The sequence below is a fragment of the Syngnathoides biaculeatus genome, chromosome 9 (assembly GCF_019802595.1).
Source record: "Syngnathoides biaculeatus isolate LvHL_M chromosome 9, ASM1980259v1, whole genome shotgun sequence".
NCBI lineage: Eukaryota > Metazoa > Chordata > Actinopteri > Syngnathiformes > Syngnathidae > Syngnathoides > Syngnathoides biaculeatus.
In genome coordinates this window covers 15,991,205-16,002,810 of record NC_084648.1, presented here as the reverse complement: position 1 = coordinate 16,002,810, position 11,606 = coordinate 15,991,205, and the positions used below count along the sequence as shown (strand labels likewise).

The window sequence follows — 11,606 nt, the reverse complement described above, 5'->3', positions numbered from 1 at the left end:
GTCCAATTAATGCTGTATAGTTTTTGGATGTGGGAGGAAAGCGGAGGCACGGGAAGAACATGCAAACTCCACGCAGGTGGGTCCAGAATGGAACGCGGGACCTCAGAACTGTGAGGCCACCGCTTTACCGGCTGATCCACTGTGCCGCCCCAATATGGATATGATAAATACTAATATTTTTTTACATTTGTTGTTTTAAGTAGCATAGTTAAAAGTACACATAAACCACTACCCGGTAAACTTGATCAGTTGCTGGTTTTGACAGACACTTGTCAGTTCTGAATGTTTGGATAAGAGACAAGGAAAACATGGTGACATTAAAAACTCCATATTTATTGATCAAAAGCAAATCAAGCTGCCGTCCGACACTTAGCGAGGGCCGTCGTCCACGCCGGGTCTTCCTACCAGCATGTTGTTCTTAGGCGAGCATGTCTCTGGCTCCATGGTCATCACCTGGACCCGGTAGCCGCGTGACTCGGCGCACCACGACCGGTCCAGGTCTACTAGCCCCATGCACTGCTTCCCTGCCACACAATAAACACAAATAAGCACATTTTAAAAATAGCTAACTGGAATTCTGAATGTAAAAAAAAAAAAAAAAAAAAAGATTCGACTGGACTTGGATATGAATTTGTTTGAAGTTTTGATTCAATATTTCCTTTGAAGAAGACATGCACTTTTTCAAAACTTAAACCAGTTCCAGGTGTCTTAGTATCACATCTGTAACGTGTTTTAGTCATATCATATATATATTTTTTTAATATAACCTATTGTTATAGTATTTTATGGCATGTCAGAGCCGCTTATCCTCACAAGGGTCGCGGAAGTGCCGGAGCCTATCCCAGCTGTCAACAGGCAGGAGACGGGGTACACTCTGGACTGGTTGCCAGCCAATCGCAGGGCACATGGAGACAAAAAGCCGCACTCACAATCACACCTTGGGGCAATTTAGAGTGTCCAATTAATGTTGCATGTTTTTGGATGTGGGAGGAAACCGGAGTGCCCAAAGAAAACCCACACAGGTAGGGGGAGAACATGCAAACTCCACACGGGCGCATCCGGGATTGAACCCGGGACCTCAGAACTGTGAGGCCAACGCTTTCCAGCTGATCCACCGTGCTGCTCTTTATTAAAAGTAAAACAAATTTCAGTTGGAACCATCCATCCATTTTTTTTTTGTCGCTTATCCTCACGAGGGTCACGGGGAGTGCTGGAGCCTATCCCAGCTGTCAGCGGGCAGGAGGCGGGGCACACTCTGGACTGGTTGCCAGCCAATCGCAGGGCACTTAGAGACAAATGGACGCACTCACAGTCACACCTACGGGCAATTTAGAGTGTCCAATTAATGTTGCGTGTTTTTGGGATGTGGGACGAAACCGGAGTGCCCGGAGAAAACCCACACAGGCACTGAGAGAACATGCAAACTCCACACAGGCGGGTCCGGGATCGAACTCGGGTCCTCAGAACTGTGAGGTCGACGCTTTCCAGCTGATCATAAAGATAATAAAAATTTCAGTTGGAACCAGTTAAAAAAAAATGGATGCCATGGTAAAATAAAAACACAATTTGCAGTAAAGACGAAGACGACAAAATGTTGCTGATTTTGATTGTATGGATTTTTCTCGGTGACTAGCTTCAATCCAAGTTTGTGGAATATTAGCTAGCCGCTAGGCACAATTTGAGATAACGCAGCCTTTCCTTTTCCACATGCAGTGTTTTTGTCGTCAAAAAGTACAGAATATTTATCAGAATACGACTCGTGCCTTGGGGACTACAAAAACAAGCGTTCAGGATAACATCCGTGGATTTAAGCGATTAGCTCCGGTCAATCACAGCGGCAACAGTAGACATCGGGGCGTGTAAGACAATCCCGCTCCTCGCCGAGCAAATCCTGTACGGTGACACCGGGACAGCACTCAAGTGGCAGCTGTTCAGCGCAGCTGTTTTGCAGCGTCGCCGTCGACCCGTTAAGCGAGGTCACCCGGCGTGTCCGTTTCTGCAACTGCGCCGGCGGCATTTTAAAAAGCTGGACGGTACCTATGAGCCGCCTCTCGGGAGGAAGCTGGGGAGCGGTTTGGTCCGCGAAGCGGCACAGCACCATGTGTTCCTGGAAATAAAAAGCACTGCGTTAACATGATTCGGATTCGACATGAACACCAAATGCGCAATGTGGTCCGAAGACCGGGACCAGAACATCTGCGGGAAGTCAACGCTTGTGAGAAAATGTGGAGACCGTCCCACTTTGCAGCTTTAACAGCTTCCGGTCTTGTCGGAGGATTTTTGGAAAGTCTCTGGGGAAATTTATTTGTCCAGGTCTACAGAGCCGATGGCTTCGGAGTCACTAAACCAGTGTTTCTCAACAAGGGGTCGGTGGACCCCGAGTGGTCTGTGTTGTGAAGTGAAGGGCTCCATGAATATAAAATACCTTTTGAAAAAGATTCTGATATTTATACAGATAGGATGATGAGACGTTTATCTACCTAAACTGCAGAGGGTAAAGGACTTTTTTTTTTTTTAAATTTTCTGTAACTCCACCCGTTTCACGAGTGTAATAAATTACATTTTAATAAGACGGCTCGCAACCATTTGCAATGCTGAAATCAGCATCTCCTCGGGGTCAATCAAAAATTTCCAGGGAGTCTCGGACCCTAAACAAGTTGAGAGCCGCAACTAAACCACTTCAATCCTCGATGTAGTGACTGAAACAATAAACAAACAAACAAAAACGTGAATGTCCAACCACCATCGCGTCGCTATCAAGCTAGTAGACAGGTCGTACCTTCAAAACCCACAGCTCATCAATACAGTGATGCCTCGGTTCTCGACCACAATCCATTCCAGAAAACGGTTCAAGAAGTGATTCGTTCGAAAACCAAATCGATGTTTACTATTACAATGAATGGAAAAAGAAACAATGCGTTCCAAGCCTAAAAATTGGGCTTTTTAAAGCATTTTTTTTAAGTTTTCCTGATAATAAACTGCATTGTATAAAAACATGTACAGTATAAATATTTTATGTAACAAAATAATTTAAGAAATATATTTATTTCTTGCTTAAAATATATGCTTAAGTAGTAGAGTGCCTCGCCGTGTCTGTAGCGACTCGGCCCCTAGCCTTGTAAACTTTTTTTTTTTAAATTTTCTGTAACTCCACCCGTTTCACGAGTGTAATAAATTACATTTTAATAAGACGGCTCGCAACCATTTGCAATGCTGAAATCAGCATCTCCTCGGGGTCAATCAAAAATTTCCAGGGAGTCTCGGACCCTAAACAAGTTGAGAGCCGCAACTAAACCACTTCAATCCTCGATGTAGTGACTGAAACAATAAACAAACAAACAAAAACGTGAATGTCCAACCACCATCGCGTCGCTATCAAGCTAGTAGACAGGTCGTACCTTCAAAACCCACAGCTCATCAATACAGTGATGCCTCGGTTCTCGACCACAATCCATTCCAGAAAACGGTTCAAGAAGTGATTCGTTCGAAAACCAAATCGATGTTTACTATTACAATGAATGGAAAAAGAAACAATGCGTTCCAAGCCTAAAAATTGGGCTTTTTAAAGCATTTTTTTTAAGTTTTCCTGATAATAAACTGCATTGTATAAAAACATGTACAGTATAAATATTTTATGTAACAAAATAATTTAAGAAATATATTTATTTCTTGCTTAAAATATATGCTTAAGTAGTAGAGTGCCTCGCCGTGTCTGTAGCGACTCGGCCCCTAGCCTTGTAAACTTTTTTTTTTTAATAAAAGTGCAGAATAACTTTAAAAAAGCAACTTGCCTTCTTTAGAGCCATGATTGGGGGTTAATACCGTAGAAACAAATCACTATCGGGACACGTCACAGAATAACAAAAGTGCGCTGGTTGCGGCGAGCGTGTTATGTCATTTCCGTCTTTTTTCGGGGGCCGTTTGAATCGACAATAACAAAATGCGTCGTGGATGGGTCAGCTCCTTCCTTCGTTATTTCTGTTATTTTTCAGGGGGCGTTCGAATTGATGATGACAAAGCGGGTCGTGGGTGGGTCAGCTGGTCTTACCGCGCACAATGTTATTTCCGTGTTTCTCGGCGGCGTGGGAATTCCCAACAAAGCGCGTCGTGGGTCAGCCGGTCAGGCCGCGCGCAATATGTTATTCCCGGGTTTTGTCGGGGGCGTTCGAGTACCGATTTTCGTTCGAAAACAAAAGCAAAAAAAAAATCTCAACATTTTCGTTCGAGAACCGATTTGTATTGATGATAGCAAAGCACGTCGTGGGTGGGTCAGCTGGTCTGGCCGCGTCGAATATGTTATTTCCGTGTTTTTTCGTCGCCGTGAGAATTCGCAACAAAGCGCGTCATGGGTCAGCTGATCTGGCCACGTGCAATATGTTATTTCCGGTTTTTGTTTGAGGCGTTCGAGTACCGATTTTCGTTCGAAAACAAAAGCCAAAAAAATCTCAACATTTCCCATTCGAGAACCGATTTGTTCCAAAACGTTGGACGTTCGAGAACCAATCCTTTAACTATACTTTTCTAACCTACATATCACTCTAACACTCGTGAAAAACCGATTAAAACATCCGAAATTGATTTTGCTTTGGTTACAGAAATTTTGAATGATGACTGATGTAGATTCTGCAAAGAGCCACCTCTCCAGTTCTAAGAGGGTCTGGAAACCTGCGCAGCCACATTTCATGCCAGCATGTTAAGTGGAAAATCTTTTAAAATTGTTTATTTAGGCATTTGAACAAGGGTGTGGAGACCTTTAAAATCCACTGTGCTTATCGAGCTAACCTTATCTATGTAGGATTTATGTATGATAAAAGCTTATTCCTATTTGTTATCTTATGTGCGGGATACTTGTTTAGAAATCCAAAGTGCGTCAATCAACATCCTAAAGCAGACAGAACTTGCATAGGTCCTGCCATATTTAATTGTTTTTCAGGCATTAGTATAAAGAATCTCGGGCCATCGGAAAGGGGTGGGGGTATCGTAAAAGACAGAACCGTAAAAAGAACATTCGTCCTTCAAACGCATCATCAAAAAGGATGTCATTTCTCATCACCCCGGGCGTCGACGGCTAATTAACGTTTTCCCTCGGCAAGTCCCGGCAACAAAAATATGTTTTTCCGCGCGGCGCTTGCAAGTCAGAGGCGGTCCCCGGTGTTGCGACACGAGGTTGCCGTGGCGAGCACCTACGGCGATGTCTTTTCCACAGATTAGCGCCCGGAGGCGCTGACATGGCCCATTCATCATCAGGCGAAAGGGGGCCTCGCTCGGAATAGCAAGAGCCAGACTCGCCGGTGCTGGGGCTTCATTTATTTAGCCACGAGTACAACATTATAGAGGCGGAAAAGTAACTGGGCAGGGTGTAGTTAATATTCGACCTTGGTGAAAGTGAATGACAAATGCAACGGCGGGGGTGGGTAACATCGCTGCACCTCAACACTTACCTTGTAAATCAGTGTCTCCTGGAACTTTTTGCTGAAAGAACAACAAGTTGAAGGGGTTAGTGCGGTGAATGTTTGGGATGACAACGTTGGATTTGCAATGCGTGACTCAAATGAAACAATCCCAATGGACCTTTCCCACCTGTCAATCCACTCGCACTATAATAGCCAATCAGATAGCCGCGTCGTCTTGACACGCCCCTGCCGCCACGTTGTCCCACAAGCAATGCCGGTTGTTAGTAGCGTGCGCTTGGAAAAATTAAGGTCACGAAGAAAATGCGCTTGGGGAACGTGAAATTCTGATGAAAGATATCCTGCCCGCTCGATTCATTTTCCAAAGCCTAAAGCACATTTGACGAAGTGTCTCCGTTGGATTAAGGCTTGCGGAAGAGCGCACGCACAACTAAATGTGGACAATTTCAACAAATACAAGGCCGTATGTTCGAAGGCAAGTGAGGGAGAAGTATCTTCTCTGAGTTTGATTGAATTATTATCAGCGCTTTATACATTGCAGGAGAGCAACTTTCACTTTGTTAGCATATCACTGACCTTCTGAATGTGTTTCATGCCAAAGAGTCGGGTTAATGGTACGTAAATGCGTGATGTCATGCGAGAGAAATGTCTATTTGCCTATTCGTATCACATCGGACTTTTGAGCACAGAGCACTGGGTTCCATTACGAGCCAAGTCAAATGACTACATATGATATTACTTGTGATCTTTCCAAGTAAAAAGTACTCACCCTGCTTTACATGGGCAGTACGATTCCACTATTTCTTCCAGTTGGATTTCAATATGAAGTTTGTGAGGCGTCAAACTGATCACCAACATTTCACTGTAACTCTGAAATTGTTGCGCGAAATAGTTGACACCTCCCTGTAGAACTCTCTTGGACAAGTCTGACGCATTTGGCCCAAAAGATACCCCAATATTATATAATACGCGATAGAGAATCGACTTTAAACATGTTCTGTTCAATCGCCATTTTGAAACCTTGTGGGACATGGCTGAGGGGGCGGGGCTTAATGTCACCATTGGAAAGGTCCATTTTTTCCTGCTCTAAGGTGGCAAAATGGACCGTCTGCAGGCAAATTTCCGGTTAGGTTGCGTACGGGTTTCTGATGTTCGTTTCAAGTTACTGGGACGCCATCTGACGGAAAAATAATGCATGATAACGTCGGGTTTTGTAATAGGCAAATTAAAAACTTTGGTGATGGTACTTTTAGATATAATACCATTCACTGACAAAAAAAAAAAATGGCTTTGATACTATATTTATGTTCAAGCTTTATGTTATAGGACTTTGTGATTTTGAAAGTGCTTGGAAAAGACAGTTGAGTTGAACGTCTCAAAAGTTAAGCCATGCAAGGTGTGAGTACATACGCACGTCCGTATACTGTGAGACAGCAAATGGCTAATTCAATTCGATAAAGATCATTTGATTGTTTTACTGACAATTGGATAATTAAAGAAATTATAAAGGTAATATGTCATTCACGGCAACTTTCTGTAATTCCGGCAGAAAAAGTCTATTTTGAAGAATATGAAGTTAGCATCCATGCACAGACTCCACCGTTATATATGCTTCATGGCAGTATTTACAAAAAAAAAAAAGCCTACAGTAACATTGAGGGGGAAAAATGCAAGTAACCGACATGTCGCCCATTTCCTTCTTTTTCTTTAATCACTATATTAATAGTCTAAACCACAAATAGCAATTGTGGTCCTAAAACAGTACAGTGATGCCTCGATTCTCGACCACAATCCATTGCAGAAAACGGTTCGAGAAGTGATTTGTTTGAAAACCAAATCGATGTTTTCTATTACAATGAATGGAAAAAGAAATAATGCGTTCCAAGGCTGAAAAAATGTTGGCAGGGGTTGCAAATTTGTAACAGATTTAATATAAAAATTTTAAGTCCAGAGTATCATTTTCTGAAAATATCTGATTATACAAAATTACAAAATTTTATTTGGTCCAGAGAGGGTTAAAGCATCTTTTCGTGATAATAAATTGCGTAGTAGAAATACATGTATAGTTTAAATACTATATATAATAAAATAATTTAAGAAATGTATTTATTTTTTGATTAAAATATATGCTTCATTTGTAGTGAACGCTTGGCTGCGCAATATGTTATTTCCGGGTTTTGTGGGGTCGGTCGAGTAACGATTTTTGTTCGAAAACAGGAGCACAAAGAAATCTTTTTGTTCGAAAACGGGGACGTTCAAGAACCGAGGCTTTAATGTATATTACTTGAAACTCATCTTAGAGGATTACCATAAAAGTTAAATGGCTTACAGATGAATACACAACAAAACACTGGCGGTTGAAGACCAGTTCCCACGAACAACCCCTCAGTGACACCCACAGGACGGTCCCCCCACCCCACCCCCACCCCGCCCCCTTCCCTCCAGGACAGAAAGACAGTTTGTGACGGTTCCACGTGATGACGGCTAATTAAAAAAAGGAACACAGAGCATGTTCAATGGAACGTCTTCACATTAACTAAAAGTAGAAAGGCCATTCGACAGATCATTTAAAAAAAAAAAAAATGTGTGTTTGTGAAGTGTCTGGAATGTCTACACCTGCAGAATACTGAGAAGAGATGCCGCAAGGTGACCCGAGGGCAAGAAAACAGAATCTGAGAAAAAAAAAAGGAAAAAAAAAGCAAGACTGAATTGGGCAGGTGCGGCGATGTGCTTTTATCAGTCTTTCAAATCTTACGAGCTTTTCATTGATGAGAGTTAAAGGTAAAGGATGCATTTTTTTCTTTATAACCATAACAAAACAGGATATCTTGTGAAACTCAATGAGTCAGTTCCATAACCATTTTTTGCTTCCAAAACTTTAAGGATGCAAGTTCACTTTGAAAAATCTGAAACTTGAATTCACATTCTCTCGGTGCGGGTATAGAAATTTGGGTGTTTTGGATGGCCGGCGGTCCACTATCCCGACAGAACGGAACCAACCTTGCACTGAGCAGCATCATCATATCATATTTTCCATATTAACCCATTCATTGGGCAGGGTGGCAATTTTTTGCCTTATTGAGACAAAAGTCTCCTAACAGGCCACAATCAATGAAATAACACTTCTTTTTATTTTATGGTTAATTTATATGATAACTTAACTAATTTATAATCTCGTCCCAAAAATGGGACGCTGCCCGTGAGAGGGTACTTGGGTTTTCTTCGTAGATCGTCCCAAAAATAGGACCTTGCTCATTAAAGGATATATTTTTCAAGGGAAAAAAATCGAGGATATAATGCGTGAAAATCATGATGTCCCAAAAATGGGTTAAGAACCAAAACCAAAGTGAATCTGTACTCTGCCGACCTTGACCTAGAACGGAATGTGGATCAAACAATTGCGATATGTAGTATTTGCTACTGTATCCTAATTGTCTTTACTCATCGGGCATGAATTACAACCGCTGTTGCTGTTTTAGTCTTGTGTGATTGGTGGAAAACAACGAAGTGTCTTGCTACCCAATACAGTGAATCATCATTATTTGATGGGGATGGGAATTTTTCTTTCACTGTAAAAAAAAAATGGAAAAAGAAAATCCATGCATAGTGGAATGGGGTGCATATTATACACGGGTGCGTATTATACACGAGAAATTACATTGTTTTTCTTATTTTTAACAGTAACACGTTTCGGCTTTCTAGCACTGTAGTACTACTTCAGAGCCGTCCTAAGGGCGAGTTCAGATCAGAAAAAAAGACGTATGGAGCAAATGTTTCCAACAGTGAGAAAAAGCACAACTGAGGGTTCTTCGACTATCCCAAATAGTGCGTGAACCGAGGTCATTTTTAAGTCGAAAATATAACTCACAAAATGAATTGCTTGTAAAACAGGTCATTAGTCGTGTCTAACGGCAAAACAAACACTTCGCACGTTGAAAAGAAATACACATAGGACGCCTCGGGGAAGGAGGCGGTAGACACAAACCTCCTCGGGAAGGTGAATTTGATGGCGTTCTGGATGAAGCCATAGCAACAGGGGCTGACGACGAAGGCCGCGCTTGCTTGAATGCAGTGCTCCATCACCATGTCTGTCGCCACGCCGCACGCGTGGAGCGCGACCTGGGCAAAAGCAAAAAAAACTGCAATTTAACCGCGTCCTTGAAAGCCTCATCGGGCAATGAGGCACGGGTGCTCGGAGAGCTCCATCGTGCCGGTAACAAGGGCATGGCGCTGAATCATAATATGAGCTGGGAAACTATATTGAAAATGGACACAGATCCGCTGGTGATAAGCAGCACATCCACTGATTGTTTGGTGAAGTTGTCGCCGTGTCGCAGGCCTGGAAGGTGGCGAACTAATATTTGGGGGATGCGGCAGCTTCATCCATCCCTTTTTCTATTGCAATCTTTTCCTACCTTCATTAAGCAAGTTACCGCAACTTCCAGCCTATAACCCACGACTTTTTTCACACGCTTTCAAACCTGCCGTGTATGCGGTGATGCGGTTAATTTGTGCATTTTTTTCTAACGGCCGCAAGGGGGCACTCGAGCGGGAAAGGTAAGAGTGAGACCAGTGGAATATAAGTGCCGAGGAAGTGACTTTTACTGGTCTGGCCCTCTTAGCGCTGCGCTAGCGCGTTACTGCCGTGTCTCAGTGATTTTTACCGGTATGTTTTTTTTTTAAACCGGCCCTGTTAGTACGCCGCTTGTGTTAGCGTTAGCACGGCGGTGCTAGCGTTAGTGCTGCGGCACTAGCGTTAAACTCTCTATGTACTGTCTTTCTTTGTAAATATCTTGTGTTTCAATGTGGGTTTAAATGTGGGCACTTGCAACTTTTACGCAACTGCGGCTTATGTATGTACCAATTGGTAGTTCCTTTACAAATGTACTGGGTGAGGCTTATAACCAGATGCGCTCTGTAGGCCGGTGATTACGGTACACATTTTATATTAGCAAAATATCGTGGCACACCACCAAATAAAAATGTCCAAAAAAAAGGTATGTATCGTACACTATTTTTCCAAAATGGGTTAGAATATTTTTTCCACTCAAAATTCTACACAATTATTTTTCACCTGATAACGGAGTGCCCAGAGGAAACCCACGCAGGGACGGGGGAGAACATGCAAACTCCACACAGGCGGGTCCGGGATCGAACCCGAGACCTCGGAACTGTGAGGCCAATGCTTTCCAGCTGATCCACTGTTCCGCCAGTATGGATTCACCCCCCCCCAAAAAAAGTATTGAATAGAAAACACTGCTAGTCCAATATAAAACTAATGTCTAATTGTTGTAGTTTCTTTTTTTTTTAAGAAGCAAGACACCCCCCCCCACCCCTTGAAAACTATGTAAATATTTTTGTCAAACGCAAAAGGCTGATACTTGGCTTTGGATCGTAAGGTGTTATTTGACAAAAAGCTTGCTTGCATTCCAGGTAGTCCTTTTGTGTATTCACTCAAAGAAAACCTGTGATTACCAATCGCTTGCGTAGCCCTGCACTTAAATTAGCGCCATCCCACTCAAGCAGCCACAAAAAGAGTCACCCGGCGTCCGGGAGTCTGAAAATGACTGGAAGTTGCTTTGACAGCAACGTCAAGGAGCGCCAATTTTAGAGCCGGTAAGAGAATAAAAGTGCAATTATGATGAAAATGCCCACAGCCCCACAATGTCAAGTTTCAGTCAAGCCCCTTTCACACAAAGATTGGGATAACCAGGCTTTTTCCTGGCCCAAATTGCACGTGTGCGTATGATTAGCTTCAAACAAGCACTTTTTCTGTGATGTATTTACATGTATTCTATTATTATTTAACATTAGGTTTTTTTAGAATCACATTTTACCAAAATACAAAATAAAAATACAGGAAAGCGTCTTCCATATAAAATTGTACAATAAAAATGCTGATTTGTGCAGTTAAATATGGCTTCTTTACTACTTCACCACAAGCCTCGTGTTTTACATTTCATAAACAGTTGTCAAGCACTTCACGTGGTCCAGTTCCTTCTTCGAGGTCTGGCGTATTGTTTGTCACTTCCCAAAATTTTATATGGAGGAAAATCCCTGCCACAAAAAAGGCAGAACAAAAAAAAAAAGGGAATAATCCGGTCTTTCATTTCCGGGATTTTTCCGGAAATGTGCCGGCTTTCATCCTGCAAACCCATAATCACGAATTTAGATGACATCGGTGCCGCCTGGTAA

General features: G+C 42.5%; 1 protein-coding gene across 2 annotated transcripts in view; it reads right to left on the bottom strand.

Moving 5' to 3' along the window:
- Window positions 1-218: 218 nt before the first annotated feature.
- The window catches only part of gstcd (glutathione S-transferase, C-terminal domain containing), a 53,083-nt gene continuing 41,695 nt past the window's right edge, over window positions 219-11,606 (bottom strand). Inside the window, exons 8-11 of one of the 2 annotated variants that reach the window (XM_061830370.1) lie at window positions 9,397-9,530; window positions 5,442-5,472; window positions 2,038-2,107; window positions 219-524 (exon numbers count right to left, since the gene is read on the bottom strand). In XM_061830370.1, coding sequence (XP_061686354.1) covers window positions 370-524; window positions 2,038-2,107; window positions 5,442-5,472; window positions 9,397-9,530 — 390 coding nt within the window. In that variant the 3' untranslated portion in view covers window positions 219-369. The remainder of the gene's footprint in view (window positions 525-2,037; window positions 2,108-5,441; window positions 5,473-9,396; window positions 9,531-11,606) is intronic. The other variant, XM_061830371.1, reaches the window with a different exon arrangement.